General features: G+C 38.0%; 1 protein-coding gene across 36 annotated transcripts in view; it reads left to right on the forward strand.

The window, feature by feature from the left end:
• MGA (MAX dimerization protein MGA) overlaps positions 1-20,250 on the forward strand; it is a 148,740-nt gene that overhangs the window by 93,890 nt on the left and 34,600 nt on the right. For 30 of the 36 annotated variants that reach the window (XR_010151614.1, XR_010151615.1, XR_010151616.1 and 27 more), the window contains 3 exons: positions 12,070-12,296; positions 14,059-14,244; positions 19,386-19,458. Coding sequence is in view for 26 of the 36 variants with exons in the window: in XM_054667392.2 (XP_054523367.1) it covers positions 12,070-12,296; positions 14,059-14,244; positions 19,386-19,458 (486 nt within the window). In the remaining 10 variants the exon portion in view is untranslated. Of the gene's footprint in view, positions 1-12,069; positions 12,297-14,005; positions 14,245-19,385; positions 19,459-20,250 lie in introns of those variants that run through there. The other 6 variants (XR_010151619.1, XR_010151620.1, XR_010151621.1 and 3 more) reach the window with 3 other exon arrangements.

The following is a 20,250-nucleotide window of genomic DNA, read 5'->3' on the forward strand; positions in this document are numbered from 1 at the left end:
AATTAGTTTTCTGTTCTAACACTGAATATTTTACAACTTTTAAAACTGTCATATGGATAGGCAGAAATTGATATTTTGTTTTAGATTTGTATTTCTTCTATGATAGGTTTATTGACCATTTATCATAAACTTTTTTTCTGTAAATTGCCTTTTTGAATTCTTTGCTAACTTTTATTGGAGTGTGTTTTTTTCCTTTAGTTTGCAGAAGCTTTATATTTTCTAGGTTATAATTTTGTAATTTACATTTTTGTTTTGTTCAAGGTTCCCTCCCCCACTGCCCACCCGCCCCCAGTGAAAAAGCAGTGATAGTTAAACTTGGCAGTCTTTTCTTGTTATGGTTTCTGTCTTTTTTTTTTTTTTTTCTTTTTTCTTTTTTTGAGACAGAGTCTCACTCTGTTGCCCAGGCTGGAGTGCAGTTGCATGATCTCGGCTCACTGCAACCTCCACCTCTTGGGTTCAAGCAATTCTTCTGCCTCAGCCTCCCAAGTAGCTGGGACTACAGGCATGCACCACCACACCTGGCTAATTTTTGTATTTTTAGTAGAGACGGGGTTTCACCATATTGGCCAGGCTGGTCTCGAACACCTGACTTTATGATCGGCCCACCTCGGCCTCCCAAAGGGCTTGGTTTCTGTCTTTAAAGTCTTGTTTAGAAAGTCTTTCTCTACCTTGAGATTATAAAAATATTTAATTATATTTCTTCTAGTACTTTTTTGGACTTAAAAAAATAAGTTGTTAATATAGCTGAATTTATTTGATGTGGGATTTGTAGTAGGGAATCATATTTCCCCCAAATGCCTAGCCGTTGTACTATCACTTATTGAGAAATATACTTTTCCTACTGAATTAAAATGTCACCTGTAATATAATAAATTAAAATATATTAATGCCTGGATCTCTTTCTGGCCTCTCCTGTTTTGTGACCAGTGCCAGGGTATTCTTATTTCTATTTTAGCATTTAAGTGAGATATAGTGTATTTAAATACCTAAATGATCTTCGTGTAAATAAGATTTTAAAGGTTTAAAATGAAGCATAGTGTAGATTTATTAGTTTAGTTCTACCCATATCTCCTTACTGAGTTTACTCCCTTCTTATGCTTAAGACAAGCATTTCCATTTCAAAGCAACAAAAATAAAATACGGAAGCCCACATAAGCAGGAATAGTGCTTACCTCTTAGGCTTTACTGCTTTTTGATTATTGTCTTCATCCTGTGCCCTATCCTTGACTATAATTAAACTCCGATAGCCAATTATTAAAGTATTTTTTGTTTTCTTACTGGTACAGTTCATTATAAAAAGCAAAGCTTGCTATTCCCTATCTAGGAGCCATCAGTTTTCTTGTGCTGTTAGGGAAGGATGAAAAAGGAGGGATGGCTGGGCATGGTGGCTCAGGCCTGTAATCCCAGCGCTTTGGGCGGCTGAGGCGGGCAGATCACGAGGTCAGGAGATCGAGACTGTCCTGGCTAACACGGTGAAACCCCGTCTCTACTAAAAATACAAAAAAAAAAAAAAAAATTAGCCAGGCGTGGTGGCGGGCACCTGTAGTCCCAGCTACTCCGGAGGCTGAGGCAGGAGAATAGTGTGAACCCGGGAAGCAGAGCTTGCAGTGAGCCGAGATTGTGCCACTGCACTCCAGCCTGGGCGACAAAGCGAGACTCCGTATCAAAAAAAAGAAAAAGAAAAAGGAGGGGTGATATTTTTGTTAACAACTGATATGTAAAAGGAGTAGAAACAGGAAAGAGTTCTTAGAGGTAAACATGTTGCCGATACCAAAAATGGACAAAGAAAAAAATATAAAAACTGGAAAAGTTGAAATCCTTTAGTATGTTTTGCAAAAAGATAGGTGGAAACTGAGGGTAAAAAAAAAGTAAGTTATGAAATTGAGGTATAAGCATTTTATTTAGAATGATTGAGTGTAACCACTAAAAATAAACATAAATGTTTAAAAGTAGTCACTTGTCACTGCAACACTGGGTATGATGGAAGACTTGTTTCTTTTTATATTCTTTAGCACAGTTTTTTGTGTGTTTTTATTATATAGTTAATATATAAAAAATTAGTCTTCTCAATGCATAAAATCTCAGCATTTAATGCTTTGTTTTGTCATTGTAACAGACTTAAAAAATTTTTTGTAATGGTTCAATCCATTGCTGAAAAAAAGATGGGTAACATTATTGGACATTGTTATGCATAGCACTCTATGAAGGTTCTGTCATTTAAACCTTCAACCTTATATGATAAGGAGGCTTCATTCTCCATTTTAGAAATGAGCTAATTGAGTGCTTAGTGACTTGTTCTCCAAGGTCATAAAGATACTAAGTGAGTTGTAGGGGACTGCCAAGTCCTCATGCTTTTTCTGCCTTGTAAGGTACAATTTCTGAAATTTTAATTCTGCCTCCTTGTTGTAGACCCCAGTGGCCTTTACTTTTATCACCTGCTTATCCTTTGGTTTGTCAAAAAATACTGCTGGCTGTGCAGAGGTACTGTGCCTAGCTGTTGTGGGTAGTACCAAGGGAAAGAATAAAACTTGTCATTTCTGTTTTCTTAGCCCACTTAATATACCTATAAATTAAAAATATAAAGAAAAAAAATCAATAAAATTGATACTTGTAGCCAGACTGAGGAATAAAGAGAACATACTAATTACCATTATTAGGAATGAAAGGTGACTTCAGTACAGACATTGAAAGGATGATATGGCAATATTATGAACAACTTTATGTCAGTAAATGGACAACTCAGATGAAATGGAAAAACTCTTTAAAAGACACAAGCTACAAAACTCACTCAAGAAGAAATAGGTGACTGCTTGCCTTATACTTATTAGAGAATTGAACTTGTAGTGGAAAACCCTGCAATAATAATTCTGGTCTGAGTTGCTTCACTGTTGAATTCTATAAAACATTAAAGACTAAATCCCATTTGATACGGTCTTCCATAAAATGGTGTCATCTTATGAAACCAGCATTACCCTGATATTCAATCCATAAGAAGACTTTACAAGAAAACTGTAGACTGATAACCCTTATGAACATAGATGTAAAATTTCTAAATAAAAGTTTAGCAACTCAAATCCAACAGTATATTTAAAGAATACTGCATCATGACTAAGTGGGGTGTATCCTAGAAGTGTGGGATATGTTTAACATTTGAAAAATCAATCAGTATACTTTGCCATTACAGTGGACTTAAAAAAAGACCAGTCTGGGTGACAGAGTGAGACCCTGTCTCAAAAAAAAAAAAAAAAAAATTAATGTTCTAAATTATGGTGACATCATATGTTGTAATTAGTAAATACGTCCATATGTATAAAATACATATTAAGGATAGAAATTTGATTTAGATAAGAATATTTATGTAATTTGCCATATAACAGATTAAATGAGATCATTTATGATATTAATGAATGTGGTTAAATTGATAAAAATTCAACATTTATCATCTCAAGATATATATCTATCTCACTATATATAGATAGATATCTTGATATATGTAGTGTATATGTAGTGTGTGTGTGTGTGTGTGTGTATATATATATACATGTATAGTATTATTTAGTTAGGTTCTTAAGAAGTTTAAAACACCAATTTGTGAGGATACATTCCATTCGTCAGGGCAAACACAGATCGCAGGTAGCCCTGGAGCTGAGGAATAGCTTTGATTTTTCGTACAATTTGTGAGTCCACAGCTTTCTGATCAATCTTGCACTGCTCTGTAGTCTTGTAGTTCTCTTTTTCTGTGTCAGAGATCTCACCTTCCTGGTGTCTGGGCTTCTGCAACTGCTTCTCGAAGTGAGCATCAATAAGATGTTTTGGGATTTTTACATTGCTGATGCCAGTTTTGGTTGAGATGGCAATGACAAATTTCTGGTGTGTTCACACTCCACCTGATTAAGAGATATTTTTGAAAGATTGACAAAATTCATTTCTGGTAAAAATTCTCGGCACACTAGGAATAGCAAGGAATTTTCTCAACTGGATAAAATAATCTTTGAAAAATATTACAATTGACATATTAATGATAAAAGACTTATTGTTCTCTCCCAAAGACTGGGAATGAGGAAGAATGCCCATTTTTACCACTTCTGTTTAACGTTATGTACAGGAGGTCCTAGCCAGTGCAGTAAGGGCTTGATAAAGAGAGAGGTATCCAGATTGGAAAGGAAAAAGTAAAAATTGGCTTTATTCATGGGTAGGAAAATCCTAGGGAATCTACAAAATAAGCTACTAGAACTGTAAGTCAGTTTAATGAGGTTGCAGCATACATTATCAGTATGCAACATGTTTGTACATATAAGCAATGAACAATTGGAAATTGAGATAAGTTGAGATTAAAAAAATACCATTTAAAATAGCATCCAATGAGAAGAGACACTTAAGGATAACTTTGATAAAAGATGCCTAAAACCTATATACTAAAAACTGTAAGATATTGCTGAGAGTGATTTTAAGGGGCCTAAATAAATGGAAAAATATATTGTTTTCATTTATCAGAAGACACTCTTGGTAAGATACTTTTCACAAATTGGCCTATAGATCTGCTGATGCTATTCCAATCAAAATCCTAACAGGCTTCTGGGGGATAGAAATTGGCAAGTTTCTAAAATTTTTATGAAAAACAGAGGACTTAGAATAGTCCAAACAACTTTGATAAAGAATGTACCTGGCCACACGCGGTGGCTCATGCCTGTAATCCCAGCACTTCAGGAGGCCGAGACTAGTGAATCATCTGAGCTCAGGAGTTCATGACCAGCCTGGGCAACATGGCGAAACCCTGTCTCTACCAAAAATACAAAAAATTAGCCTGGTGTGGTGGTATGCACCTGTAGTCCGAGCTACTTGGGGGGCTGAGGTGGGAGGATCACTTGAGCCTGGGAGGCAGAGGTTGCAGTGAACTGAAATTATGCCACTGCATCTCCAGTCTGGGTGACAGAGTGAGACCCTGTCTCAAAAAAAAAATTAATGTTCTATATTATGGTGACATCATATGTTGTAATTAGTAAATATGTCCATATGTATAAAATACATATTAGTGATTGGGGGTAGAAATTTGATTTAGATATGAATATTTATGTAATTTGCTGTATAACAGATTAAATGAGATTATTTATGATATTAATGAATTAATGAATATGGTTAAATTGATAAAAATTCAACATTTTTTATTTATAAAATAACTTAGCAAGTGAACCTCGGAAAAATGCTGCTTCTCACTTTCATCTGTAATCTTATTTCAGTCCTAATCAAAACTCTGATAGCTTTTTATGTGAAACATGAAAAGCAGAACTTATAATTTATATGGAAACGCGAAGAATCTAGAAATAACCAGGTCAATCTTGAAGAACAGTGGCAGAATGGAAGGATTTTATTGTACGTCAAGAGTTACAAAATTACCACGTGATATGGGTGATATTGGCTTGTCATAAAATGAATAGACAAGTAGAACAGAATAGAGAGGCTACAGGCTGGGTGCTGTGGCTCATGCCTTGTCATCCCAGCACTTTGTGGGGCCAAGGCAGGAGGATCGCTTGAGCCCAGGAGTTCAAGACCTGCCTGAGCAACATAGCAATACTTCCATCTCTACTAAAAATAAAAAAAATTTTGGCTGATGGCATGGTGGCTCAGGCCTGTTGTCCCAGCTGTGCAGTAGGCTGAGGCAAAAGTATGGCCAGGAGGTTGAGCCTGCAGTGAGCCGTGATAGTGCCACTGCACTCCAGCCTGGGTGACAGAGTGAGACGTTGTCTCAAAAATTAAAACTAAGGCCAGACGCGATGGCTTACACCTGTAATCCTAGCACTTTGAGAGGCCGAGGTGGGCAGATTGCCTGAGCTCAGGAGTTCGAAACCAGCCTGTGCAACATGGCGAAACCCCGTCTCTACTAAAAATACAAAAAATTAGCCGGGCATGGTGGTGTGCGCCTGTAATCCCAGCTACTCTGGAGGCTGAGCCACAAGAATCTCTTGAACCCGGGAAGCTGAGGTTGCAGTGAGCCGAGATTGCACTGTTGCACTGGGCGACAAAGTCAGACTCTGTCTCAAAATAAAATAAAGTAAAATAAAATAAAATAATACTGTAAACAGATTCAAACATAAATGGACTCTTGATTTGACAGAAGTGGCAAAGAAATAAAGAAAGAATGATCTTTTCACCAAATGGTGATAGGATTATTGTACATCCATATAGGAAAAATAGAAACTTTATTCGTTTCTCACACCATATATGGAAATAATTTGTAGGTACGTTATACACCTAATTTTCAATGACTAAACAATACAGCATTTAGAAAATACAGGCAAATGTATACAGGATCTCATATTAGGAAAAAATTTCTTAAACATGACAGAAGAAAACCAATTCTTAGGGAAAAGATCAAGCCATTTGACAACTTTAAAATAAGAAATTCAGAGGCTGGGCACGGTGTCTCACGCCTGTGATTCCAGCACTATGGGAGGCTGAGGTGGGTGGATTACTTGTGGTCAGGAATTCGAGACCAGCCTGGCCAACATGGTGAAACCCCATCTCTACCAAAAATACAAAAATTAGCCAGGTGTGATAGGGTGTGCCTCTAATCCCAGCTACTCAGGAGGCTGAGGCACAAAAATCACTTGAACCTGGGAGATGGAGGTTGCAGTGAGCCGAGATTGTGCCACTGCACTCCAGCCTGGGAGATAGAACGAGACTCTGTCTCAAAAATAAATAAAAGCAGATATTTGTAATATCTAAGGACCTATATCCAAAATATATAAAGGTGTCTACAAATTAATAATAAACACTCCTGTAGAAAAAATGAGCAAGAGTTTTAGAAGCATTTCATAAAGTGGAATGTTGAACAGCTCATTTGTAGTTGGGGAAATCCAAATTAAATCCATGATGAGATTCTACTAGACACCTGCCAGAATGGTTATCATTACAAGCCTCTACTAATACCAACTATTGATAAAGACAATGAACAATGGGAAATCTCCTACACTGCTGATGGGGAAATAAATAGGTGTAACCACTTTGGAAAATAGTTGGGCAGTATCTACTGAAGTTGAAGATTCATAGCCCTTGATCTAGCAGTTTGACTCCAGAGTAACAAGCAGAACTGTATTATATAAGAATATTTACATGATTCTCACAGTATTTAAAACCTGAAAACAACCCCAAATGTCTAATAACAATAGAAGAATAAACAGTAGTATGAATATTCAGTGAAATAACATACCACAGTGAAAATAAATGAATTACAACTGTGTGTTTCAGCATAGATGAATTTTACAAATATAATGTTGAAGGGGAAAAACGCCAGGTAAAAGAATGTATCTTTGATTCCATTAATATAAACTTTTAAAGTAGGCAAATTTTTTTTTTTTTTTTTTTTTTTTTTTTTTTTGAGACGGAGTCTTGCTCTCTCGCCCAGGCTGGAGTGCAGTGGTGCGACCTCGGCTCACTGCAAACTCCGCCTCCTGGGTTCACACCGTTCTCCTGCCTCAGCCTCCCGAGTAGCTGGGACTACAGGCGCCCGCCACCACACCCGGCTAATTTTTTGTATTTTTAGTAGAAACGGGGTTTCACCATGTTAGCCAAGATGGTCTCAATCTGCTGACCTCGTGATCCGCCTGCCTCGGCCTCCCAAAGTGCTGGGATTGCAGGTGTGAGCCAGTGTGCCTGGTCTAAAGTAGGCAAAATTAAGGTATGATATTTAGGTGTTATACTTTGACATTCAAAAAAGGAAAGCAAAGAGGTAGCTATCATTTAAGTGCCTTTTTTATAGGAAGGGGAGGGATTGTGATTGAGAAAGGGTTCTGGAATTGATAGCACTGTTGTATTTCTTGTATGGTGTTTACATGGATGTATAGTTCTTAATATGTATTGAGCTGTATACTGTTTATGTACATTTCTTTATAAATGTTATATTTCATTATAAAGAGATCCAAAATGCCTACAAAAATCAGAGGAAGAGGAGCATGGTGTGTTAGTGTGCTGTATTAGCATGGCAGTTCTTGTAGGTCTTCTAAGTGTAATGCTTTTCATTTATGGTGCAACTACTATGGACACTGCTAGGAGTGAGGAGGTAGAATATAGGCAATTAAAACAAGTCCATCTCTCTAAGAGGTTACTGTCAATTTGATAAAACAGGTATGTGGTGAAAAGATACATATTTATTGTAATTTTAAGTCCCACGAGTAACTGAATTCCTGTAATGTTTTAAGTGTCATGAACAAAAGGCTTACTGAGAAGCCAGAAGACAGAGTGATAAAGCTAGTGGACTTGGGTAATATATATTAGGAGGCATTTCAGTAGAAATGAGGAGACCATTTCTTTGTTAAAACTGATTTCTATTCTTGGCTCCTGTCAATGAATATGTGCTACTCAGCTACTCCCCTTAATTCCACCTTTTCCTGCTGAGTGTTGTTCTTTTTTTTCCTGAGTTTCAGGGAAAGAGTAGGAGAATCTCTAGTGTCATTATAAGGGGAAATAAAGAGGTGCTGTATCTTGGATCCCAGGCTGTATAAAGGAATCAAGTGAACAGTGGGCCAGTGAGTGTGAGGGATCAGTATTTTGTTCTTGCCTTTGTGGGGAGTCTGTTTTCATGGCTTCAATTCTACTAGTCTCTGCCAATGATGGTCCTGGTTTTTAATTCCCATGCTATTTTATTTATTTACATATATTTTTGAGAGAGAGGGTCTTGCTCTGTCACCCAGGCTGGAGTGCTGTGTCTTGATCATAGCTAACTGTATCCTTGATCTCCCTGGCTCAAGCGGTCCTTCCATCTTAGCCTCTGGAGTAGCTAGGACTACAGGTACATGCCACCATGCCCAGCTAAAGCTTTTTATATTCTGTAGAGACAGGGTCTTGCTATGTTGCCCAGGCTGGTTTTGGGCTCCTGGCCTCAAGAGATCCTCCCACCTTGGCATCTGTATTGGGATTATAGGTGTGAGCTACTGCATCTGGCTCCCTACCCCATTTTTAGTATGTTGTTGTCCTTCCGATTTAAAACATGTCATAAACAGAACTGAACTCTACCCCTCTCAGTCAAATCCTTTTATGAACTCCCCTATTTATTGGAAGCTCCATTTCTCATTTTTTCCCATTCTGGTGACAGATTAACCATTTCCTACTTATTCACAGTTGAAATTTTAAAATTGTCTTTGATTGCCTGTGAGATATTAAGAGAAATATGAATAATCATTCTTGGTATCTTAAGAGTTTTTTTTTTTTTTGAAGTACTGTACTGTGTATTTTGTAGCTATTATTTCAAAAGGAAAAGATGAAAAGGGACCTTTGCTTAGTATAATGCTTAGTTTATGGAGGCTTAGAAAATCCTTAAAAGATTATTGATAGAAGTCCAAGACGTCTTGCTTGCCCTAAAGGTGCTTTTGTTTTTGTCTTATAATTAATGCGTGTACAAAATAATTAGCTACACTGAACAAGAAAGTTTTTATTAAATGTGTGGTAGAACCTCTTAATACCACCTTCACTGGGAGGGCAAGCCTCAAAAGACATACTTGTACATACTTACTACACATGCTACCTATTTCCTTTCCTGTTTTTTCTCTTAAGCACCTAACCATATTCCAACACATTTTCCGTATTCGTCATATTGCCTGTCTCATCTTACTTCCCCCCAAAAGCTACCTGAAAGCAAGGATTTTTGTCAGTTTTATTCATTGTTGTATCTGCAAAGTCTGATACGTAGTAGAAATTCAAATATTTGAATGCATAAATGAATATTGGTGTCTAGAAACCTTTGTGCCATCTCTATAAAAAAGTTAAAATTAAAAAATTAGCCAAGTGGTGTGTGCTTGTAGTCTCAGCTATAAGATGAGGCAGTGAGATGATCTCTTGAGTCAGGGAGGCCAGGGCTATGGAGAGCCATGGTGGTGCCAGTACACTCCAACCTGGGTGACAGAGTCTCAAATTCTGTCTCAAAATAAAAAACAACCAGAAACATTGGTGAATTATGTTATAAAGGAGCTAAATTTTAAAAGGTAGTTGACAGAGACTGCAGCTGGCTAATTGACTCAATCACTTTCTAGCTTTGTTGTCCCCACCTCCCACCCCCTTTTTAATTTTTAAACCTTTATTCAAATTTTGTGATTGTGCCCGTATGTTTACCTCAGGAGCCCCTTAGACAAAGTTGTTCTTTACCAGTTGTTATTAATGTTCAGAGCAAATGTACTACTTACGAAAATCAGGTAGCAGCTTAGATTCTGCTTTGTCATGAAAGATTAATTGAAGTAAGTGTTTGAATTAAGTATGAATGCCACTCAGTCATATTTTATGTGACTCTGGGTGAAAGGTTTTGGGTCTTTGGCTTTGAACCACCTACATGTCCTCTGTGAGGACTAACCATTAAAATGCAGAAATACATTTACTTCACTACGGTTGCTTTATGGGAATGGGCAGTTTACTTAAAGAATAAAACCAGTAGTGCTGGGCGTAGTAGCTCATGCCTGTAATCCCAGTGACTCAGGAGGCTGAGGCCGCAGGATTGCATGAGGCCAGGAGTTCAAAACAGGCCTGGGTAACATAGTGAGACCTGGTCTCTAAAAATAAAATTTTTTTTCTTTATATTACCTTTAATCAACTCTTAACAACTAAACCTTTTTTTAAAGACCTAAAATTTATTTTTAAAGACCTATGCAGGCATGGTGGCATGTACCTGTAGACCTAGCTACTTGGGAGCCTGAGGCAGGAAGGTCACTTTAGCCAGGAGGCTACAGTGAGCCATGATTGTGCCACTACTTGGGCAACAGAGTGAGACTTGTACTCTTAAAAAAATAAATAAGTAAACCCAGGAGCCTCTTAACCTAGATCTTCTTTTTAATTTAGTTAAGTAATCAATGCATGTTTTCCTTTGTGCACATTTTTGGAGGGATTATTTATTAACAAGTAAAAATGCATATATTGGTCTATAACATGACATTTTGATGTAAATTGTGGAATGGCATACAGAACTTCTTGATAGTATGATTTTACCTCAGTTGGGTTTCATTGTGTCTATGTTGATATAAGTGTTTTTACTCCTGTACTGAGTTCAGGCTGTCTTTTGTTTACAATTTGTTATTAGAATGCAGTAGTGACAGCTTGGTCTCTGGAGCCAGATAGACAGGGTTTGATTCTGGTTCTGCCTCTTACTGGTTGGACATCCCTGCCTCTCACTGGTTGGACATCCCTGCACCTCAGCTTCTGTACCATGGGAATGATACCTACCTCAGGAGTTGTTGGAGTTAAAACACATGACGTGCTTAGCACAGGTGCTTAGAACAATGCTTAGAACTATTGAATAATAAGGTTCAGTAAATGTTTGTTGTTATTATTTAGGAAATAAAGTGTGGTTAAAAGTTATCTTTTTGACTAGGCACGGTGGCTCACAACTGTAATCTGGCACTGTGGGAGGCCAAGGTTGGGTGGATCACTTGAGGCCAGGAGTTCGAGACCAGCCTGGCCAACGTGACAAAACCCCATCTCTACCAAAAATATAAAAATTAGCCAGGTGTGGTGGCATATACCTGTAATCCCAGCTACTCAGGTGGCTGAGGCATGAGAATCTCCTGAACATGGGAGGCAGAGGTTGCCATGAGCCAAGATTGCGCCACTGCACTCCACCCTAGGTGACAGAACAAGACTCTGTCTCAAAAAAAAATATATATTTTTTTTTTCAGTAAGATCTTCTCTGACCCTAAATATAATGGCATCTCTGTTTTAATTCTTCATTCCTTAATTACCTTGCTGTGTTTTTCTACATGGCTTACCATTACTTGATATTATATATTTATGGGTTTGTCTTCCCCTACTGGATTTTAAACTCTGAGGGCAAGAACTTTGTTTTATTCATAGCTGTGTTCATTCTAATGCCTAAAACAGTATCTGGTTGATAGCTGGTGTTCAATAAATATTTAAAGATGAATAAATTAAAGTATATAAATACCACTAAATGCCCTTTGGGGAGGGGGTCGTCTATTTGATTATTTTAACGAGTTACTGCCTTTTGTGAGGGAGCGTATTTTGTTTTGGCAGTGCCTCAGTATTGATCTTTTGTTGCCAAAAGTACCTAAAACCTTACCCTTCTTTTTTGTTAAGCTATATGTGAGACAGAGCCTGAACAGCCTGTTCGACATTACCCATTATGGGTAAAAGTAGAAGGTGAAGTAGATCCAGAACCAGTTTATATCCCCACGCCTTCTGTCATTGAGCCTATGAAACCATTGTTATTGCCTCAGCCAGAAGTTTTATCTCCTACTGTGAAGGGCAAACTGCTCACTGGAATTAAATCTGCACGGTCATATACTCCCAAACCCAATCCTGTGGTAAGTCTGGAATTTAATCTTTTATTACAAGTTACCAAAGTCATGTGTAAAGATGGTGTGTTTCAAGCAGATTTTTGGTTGATATTTTGTGAATCATTTTGCTTTCAGTAATATTTTTATAAGATACCTTCCTTTCTGGTTTAATCAGTTTAGTGCTGGCACTTTAAAAATGTCTTAAAAGTAGAAATGAGTAGTAGTAATTTTAAAAAATAACCATCTTCAAGAAGATCATAGAAACATAGGCTTTTTTACATGGCCTGGAAAAAGTTTTTTAAAGATACTACTCCTGTATTGTAGAATATTAGTAATCAATATAAGCAGTATATATTATTAGTAGAAAAACATTAGGAAAAAGCTTTTAAAAGCTTTTAAAAGCAAATTTTAAAATGCATAATAATATCAGTAAAGTTTAAGATTTAAAGTAACAGTTGATATAATATGACTGAAGACTGGTAGGTAAAAGTAGGAAGTTATTCATTGTGTTAATGGCTTAAGGAAGTCTTATTATCAAATCCATGTGTCCTCCTAGTCCATTAGATTGAAGAAAAATCCTATACTACGATGCTACTGAATATGTTCTCTGTAGCAGAGCTATTATAGTATAAAGCTGTTTCTGGTCTGTGATGAAATAAGCAAGGGTAGGCCGGGCGCGGCGCGGTGGCTCACGCTTGTAATCCCAGCACTTTGGGAGGCTGAGGCGGGTGGATGATCTGAGGTCAGGAGTTCGACACCAGCCTGGCCAACATGGTGAAACTCCGCCTCTACTAAAAATAAGAAAAATTAGCTGGGCGTGGTGGCTCGTGCCTATAATCCCAGCTACTCGGGAGGCTGAGGCAGGAGAATCACTTGAACCTGGGAGGCGGAGGTTGTGGTGAGCCGAGATTGCTCCACTGCATTCCAGCCTGGATGACAGAGCAAGACTCCATCTCAAAAACAATAACAACAAAACCTGAAAAAGGCAAGGGTTAGGGCCGCTGATCTCCACGCAGTCCAAATTCTGCATATAATTTTCAACTCCCCCAAAACTGAACTCTTAATAGTGTACTGTTGACTAGAAGCCTTACCAATAACATAAACAGTCAACACATTTTTGTTATATGTAGTATATACTGTATTCTTACAATAAAATGAGCTATAGAAAAGAACATGTTACTAAGAAAATAATAAGGGAAAGAAAATGTTGTTACTATTCATTAGTGGATCATCATAAAGGTCTTCATACTATCTTCACATGGAGTAGTCTGAGGAGGAACAGGAAGAGTTGATTTTACTGTCTTGGTGACAGAGGTGGAAGAAAATCCATAAGTGAGTGGACCCACACAGTTCAAACCTGTGTTATTCAGGGGTCAGCTGGATAGAAAATAAGAGTAAATATTTAGAAATTTCTACAGCAAGTTGATTAGCTGAATCTAATATTTAAAAACCTTGCATTTTATATGTTTTTAGTTTTTCTAGTAATTTATTGTATTTACTAAAGTATCAGTCTATGATGGACTGGTAATTAACAATGTATCATTCACCATAGATAATTTGAAATGCACTGCTCTGGTATGATCTGAAATTTCCTGATAGAGAACTGGATCCTTTCTGACTGCCCTAAGATTCGGCACACATGAACTGTACTTGTGCTGTTTGATTTGAAAGTTTGCATTAAAAAATTTCGACTGTTGTAATACAAAAAAAGATTAAACATTCGTTTTGTTTTGGAGTCTAGCGGAGTTTTTCCCACTGTATGGAATATTTTGTTGTATGAAATTTACAGATTCGGGAAGAGGACAAAGATCCAGTCTACTTGTACTTTGAAAGTATGATGACTTGTGCTCGAGTTCGAGTATATGAGCGAAAAAAAGAGGACCAGAGACAACCATCTTCCTCCTCCTCCCCATCTCCATCATTTCAGCAGCAAAGTTCATGTCATTCTAGCCCTGAGAACCATAATAATGCAAAGGTGAGTTTCTTGTTGCATAATTTCTTTTTAACTTCTAATTCCCTGTTTTTGGTATTAAGATTTGTATTACTATCAGAATAATAATTATCCTACAGGGCAGAGAAGTCATACATGACATGTATAACAGTTTATTTCTCTGTGTACCTATTGTATGATATGTCCCTTATGGTTATTACAAGTATTATTCTTTCTTGGTTGGGTGCCGTGGCTCATGTCTCTAATCCCAGCACTTTGGGACGCTGAGGCAGGCGGATCAGTTGAGCCCAGGAGTTTGAGGCTAGCCTGGCCAACATGGTGAAACCCTATCTTTACTAAAAATACAAAAAAAAAAAATTAGCTGGGCCTGGTGCCACATGCCTGTAATCCCAACTACCTGGGGCGCTGAGGAACGAGAATTACTTGAACTTGGGAGGTGGAGGTTGGAGGTTGCAGTGAGCTGCTATCATGCCACTTTACTCCAGCCTGGGTGACAGAGTGAGACTCTGTTTCAAAAAAATATGTATATTATTCTTTCTTTTTCTTTTCTTTTTTGTTATAATAATCTTTTATTTATTTATTTATTTAGAGAGAAAGTTTTGCTCTTGTTGCCCAGGCTGGAGTGCAATGGTGTGGTCTTGGCTCAGTGCAACCTCTGCCTCTTGGGTACAAGCAATTCTCCTGCCTCAGCCTCCTGGGTAACTGAGATTACAGGTGCCTGCCACCACGTCCGGCTAATTTTTTGTATTTTTAGCAGAGATGGGGTTCCACTATGTTGTCCAGGCTAGTCTCGAACTCCTGACCTCTGATGATCCACCCGCCTTGGCCTCCCAAAGTGCTGGGATTACAGGCGTGAGCCACTGCACCCAGCCACATTTGCATCCAGCACTTTGGGAGGCCGAGGTGGGCTGATCGAGACTAGCCTGGCCAACAAGGTGAAACCCCATCCATAGTAAAAACACAAAAAATTAGCCGGGTGTGGTCGTGGGCCCCTGTAAACCCAGCTATTCGGGAGGCTGAGGCAGGAGAATCCCTTGAACCCAGGAGGCCAAGGTTGCACTGAGCTGAGACCACACCATTGCACTCCAGCCTGGGCAACAAGAGCAAAACTTTGTCTCAAAAGAAAAAAAAAATGTAATTAAGCAGTGGTTATCAAGGAAGTTAACTCAATAATAGGGAATAGTTTTCAAATATGCACCCTGTACCAACAAAATCCTGTATAATTTACACAGTCGTTCAAGCAAACACAAGAAAACTGGTTCAATTTCTATGAATTATCAAGAGGAAAGGAAAAATGCCCTTCTATCTCAAATCAGGTTTGAATGACAGCTTTTTTCAGTATAATAAAGACATACGTGCACACAATAAAGACAAAATATGTCTTCCCATTCTAAAACACTTCCTCTTTTAGTCCATTATATGCTTTGCATAATCTTGTGTGGTAAGTCTTTGCTGCAACTGATAATATTCAAAGTAAATCCCTCCTGGTTTAGTGTTCTAAGAAGCCAATAGTTGCAGCAATTCGAGCATTAAGTGTACTTCCAGAATCTGTAAGTAAACGCTGAGGCTGTGAAAAGAAGAAACTATGTTATAAGTCATGTATTTGTGATTATTTTGCAGAGATAAAGAGAATGATGTTATCTTTAAGTGAAGAGCAAAAAACAAAGGACATCCAACCAATTTTCTATCCTGCATTTTTCATTCCTTGGAAAATTAAGGATGAAAAACATTCTTAAGGGCAGCATTAATGCCAATTCTTCTTAAAAGCTCCTGTATTTTAAAACAGAATAAGGATGACAGTAATTTAAAAATGTAAATTATATATCATTTAGAACCTATAAACAGTATTTAAAATCATTAACATTAGCATTATTAATGACCACTTTAATTATAAGTTGTAATTTCAGATCTCATGATAAATAAAAACTTTGTTACCTATATTAAAAAATTATATAGTTAAGCTAGTAGCATAAACATCTATGTATCTATGCAGAGAAAATTTTAATTGCCTTTTTAGTATATTTTAAAATAATTTCTCATAATTATTTTAAACATTTTAATAAAAACTCTTTGAAATAAACTCAGTGAGGTAGAAGGAAAGACAGAAAAAGCATCAAGTTTTTAAAGTAGTTAATATACTACTTTTACTTTGTTACATCATTTTGGATAAAAAAAACTTCTGTTTTCCCAGCTTTCAGGAGGTAGGTCTGGCTTTTAGGGACTTTTAGGGACTCCCTAGTCTTCAGTTTGTTTAAAATACCCATGAATGAATTTTTAAGAAGGACAAACTTTTATGAATAAAGACACAAGAAATTAGTTTTTCAAAGTAAAGTTATTCATAGCATATAATCCTAATTATACACTATGCCATTTGATTCCAGTACTTACTGAAACTTGGTTAATAAGATCATTTTCTCAATTTTAAGAAATGGGATTAGGCATCTCTTAAACATGTGGGGAAGCAGGATATTTGAGAAGTAAAAACACGAATAAGGGTTTCTTGTCTTACTGCCACTGGGCAATTATACATTCTCCCATTTGATCCTGCTGCTGTTTACCATGTGTCAGGTAGTGTGCCAGTGTGCTGTGCAATTACATGTACTACCTTATTTAACCATATGAGGTTGGTGGTATTATCCCCATTGCACACATGAGGCAATAAGTCCTAAGCTATATTGCTAGCAAGCAGTGAAGCCAGGATTTAAGACTAAGTATACTTGACACCAAAGGTGTCTTTATTTATTTATTTTAAAGAAAAAGCCCCTAAAATCCATTTTGTTATCTTTTTTTTTTTTTTTTTTGGAGACGAATTCTCGCTCTGTCCCCCAGGCTGGAGTGCAGTGGCGCAACCTCGGCTCACTGCAAGCTTCGCTTTCCAGTTCACGCCATTCTCCTGCCTCAGCCTCCCGAGTAGCTGGGACTACAGGCGCCCGCCACCACGCCCGGCTAATTTTTTGTATTTTTTAGTAGACACGGGGTTTCACCATGTTAGCCAGGGTGGTCTCAATCTCCTGACCTCGTGATCCGCCCGCCTCAGCCTCCCAAAGTGCTGGGATTACCCATGTGAGCCACTGTGCCCGGCCTGTTATCCTTATTATATCTTGTGACACCTGAAACACTCAATCTGTCATTTACTTGAGCCACTATAATGCTCTCTAGATGGTTATATCCTCTGCTAATGCAAGAACTGATAAATTTTTAGATAACCAAGTGAACACTTACTTATTGTGAGGTGGGAGGTATTTTAGTCCTTCATTTAAATGTGCTCTTTATCCTCTGTGGCCTGTCTAGGGAGACATTCTACATATATGTAAAATGCTTAGGTCAGCATGTGCCTGGTACATTATAAGTACCCTGTAAACACTAGCTTTCATTATTATCTGCTCAGAACAAAATCTGCTATTAATACATTAACTACGTAGATTAAATGGAAACTGCCATTATCCTACAGCTCTTGCCTCCTTGGCAATAGTGTTCTGGGTCAAAGGCTGGTGTCTGATCCAAGATGAACCATTCAGACTCCTTTCCTAGGATTTTAAAAACTGGAACTAAGGGCTGCTCTGTCTATGGAGTAGCCATGTTTTTATTCCTCTACTTTTCTTTTTTCTTTTTTTAAAGACGGAGTCTCGCTCAGCCACCCAGGCTGGAGTGCAGTGGCGCTATCTTGGTTCACTACAACCACCGTCTCTGGGGTTCAAGTGATTCTCCCATCTCAGCCTCCCGAGTAGCTGGCATTACGGGCAGGTGCCACCATGCCCGGCTAATTTCTATGCTTTAGTTGAGACGGGGTTTTACCATGTTGGCCAGGCTGATCTTGAACTTCTGACCTCAGGTGATCCACCCACCTCGGCCTCCCAAAGTGCTGGATTACAGGCGTGAGCCACAACATCCAGCCTGTTCCTCTACTTTCTTAACTTGCTTTCACTTAAAAAAAAAACTGGAACTAAGGAAAGAGGGCAGTCTCTCCTGATTAGTGAAAGTGGAATGATAAAAGAGTCTAGGTGGCAGTCTGTCCAACCCATGGAGGATTATATGAGAAACTGAAGCACACATTCACAGATAATTTAAATAATAAGTTCTGATTCCAGTTACCCTTGTAGTTAGGCTACACCTCTTCCCTTTCCATGGTTCAGCTGATGGCTGGGGGCTCCACCTTCGCTTGTACTGCCACCTCAACATCAGTGGTGACTCCCCGGAAAACCACTAAAGGTATAAATCAGCAGTTTTCTTTTAAACAGCAATTTGTTAATGACAAAAACAAAAAAATTTAAATGTGCATATCTTTTTGACCCTAAATTGTAAGTGTACATAGCATGAGGGCACAAAGATATGTGCATGTATGTATGTTTACTCAAACATACGCATATATATAGCTGTTCAGTGCGCTATTGCCCTTACTGATGAGAAATTGGAGGCAGAATGCCTGTTAATAGAGGATTTGATAAATTAAAAAGTATTATTCTTTCTGATCCTGGAGTAATTTTAAAAATTCTAGTTTTATTAATTTGTCTGTAATTATTAGGGTGTGCATCTTTCCACATTGGCAAATTTTGTTTCTTTCTTTTTTTTTTTTTTTCGAGTTAGGGCCTCGCTCTGTCACCCAGGCTGAAGTGCAGTGGCACGGTCTCGGCTCACTGCAACCTTCAGCTCAAGCGATCCTTCTGTCTCAGCCTCCCAACCAACTGGGACTATAGGTGTGTGCCACCATTTGTGGCTAAGCTTTTGTATTTTTGGTATAGATGGGGTTTTGCCTTGTTGGCCAGGCTGGTTTGAACTCCTGGGCTCAAGTGATCTTCCCACCTCAGCCTCTCAGAATGCTGGGATTGCAGGCATGAGCCACCGAGACTGGCCTCAACTGGTGAATTTTCTGAATAACTGTAGTTTGTTTCATTTAACAGTAAATATGTTTCCGTCTTTAAAGTACAATGTGAATTTTTTTCTTGATGACTCAGTCACTATCAAGGACATTAGGTAGCAAAACTATGTGTTTTTACCCAGGGTTTTATATGATAGTAACGTAGATGTGCATGTGGATTGAAGCTGTTGACATTTCAATCATTCTAATGATTTAAACTTCTGTGAGAGATTTAATGCTTGTGTCCAAGTTTCTGTGGGTATTGAATATATGTTAAGTTAAAGTATTTCTATGTTACTGTCTCCTTCAGGAACCTGATTCTGAACAGCAGCCCTTAAAACAACTCACCTGTGACTTGGAGGATGATTCTGATAAATTACAAGGTCAGAATGAAAACTAGATCTTAACATTTGATAAAAATTATTTAGGTCTAGATTATAGTAATAATGGGAGAAAACCCAAACCATCAATTCAGAATATGTCTGCCTACCCTGTTTCAAACTTATGCCAAAAACAGGGACAATAAGTAAAAGTTTTTTTTCCCCATTATTTGGTCTGTTAACACTCCTGCTCTCAAAAATAAAAGAAAATTCATTCATGTTGATAAAGCATGTTGTTGCAAGAGACATTTAGGATGAGGTCAGTGAGTTTTTTTTTTTAACCTCTTTCCAAACCCCAGTAATATTGGCATCATTAGCCTTTGGTCCTCCATCACTGCCACCTCTGGGGAAATCTAGAAGGAGAAAGGAAGGAATATTACTGTGATTTAGCTGGCAGAGGCTACTGTCAGAATTACTTTGATGACAGGTAGTGGTCAGGTGGTTACCAATTTGTTTTTGGTTATGCTTCCCGAGACTTCTGACACTTAAGCAGCAGGGCTTCCTAACTTCTTAAAAAACGTCATGGTACATACAAATAACTACAATGTTTCTATAGCACATTGCGGTAAGTGGAGGAGGCTACTAGGGTGGAGGGAACCTGCCTGAGAGCGTGAGCACCCTGAGGATTATGGGGGCCCTTGACATACCAGTACACTCATTGGGAGGCTGTGCTAAAGAAATCCAGGAGTCTAGTGAAATACATGTCTAGTCAACATGTTGCCATGGAAAGAATACTTTGGGGAGTTGAGTGATCCGCATACAGTGTAGAAATGGAGCAATCATATCTAGAAGCAC

This window comes from Pan troglodytes, chromosome 16, assembly GCF_028858775.2.
Source record: "Pan troglodytes isolate AG18354 chromosome 16, NHGRI_mPanTro3-v2.0_pri, whole genome shotgun sequence".
NCBI classification, from domain to species: Eukaryota; Metazoa; Chordata; class Mammalia; order Primates; family Hominidae; genus Pan; species Pan troglodytes.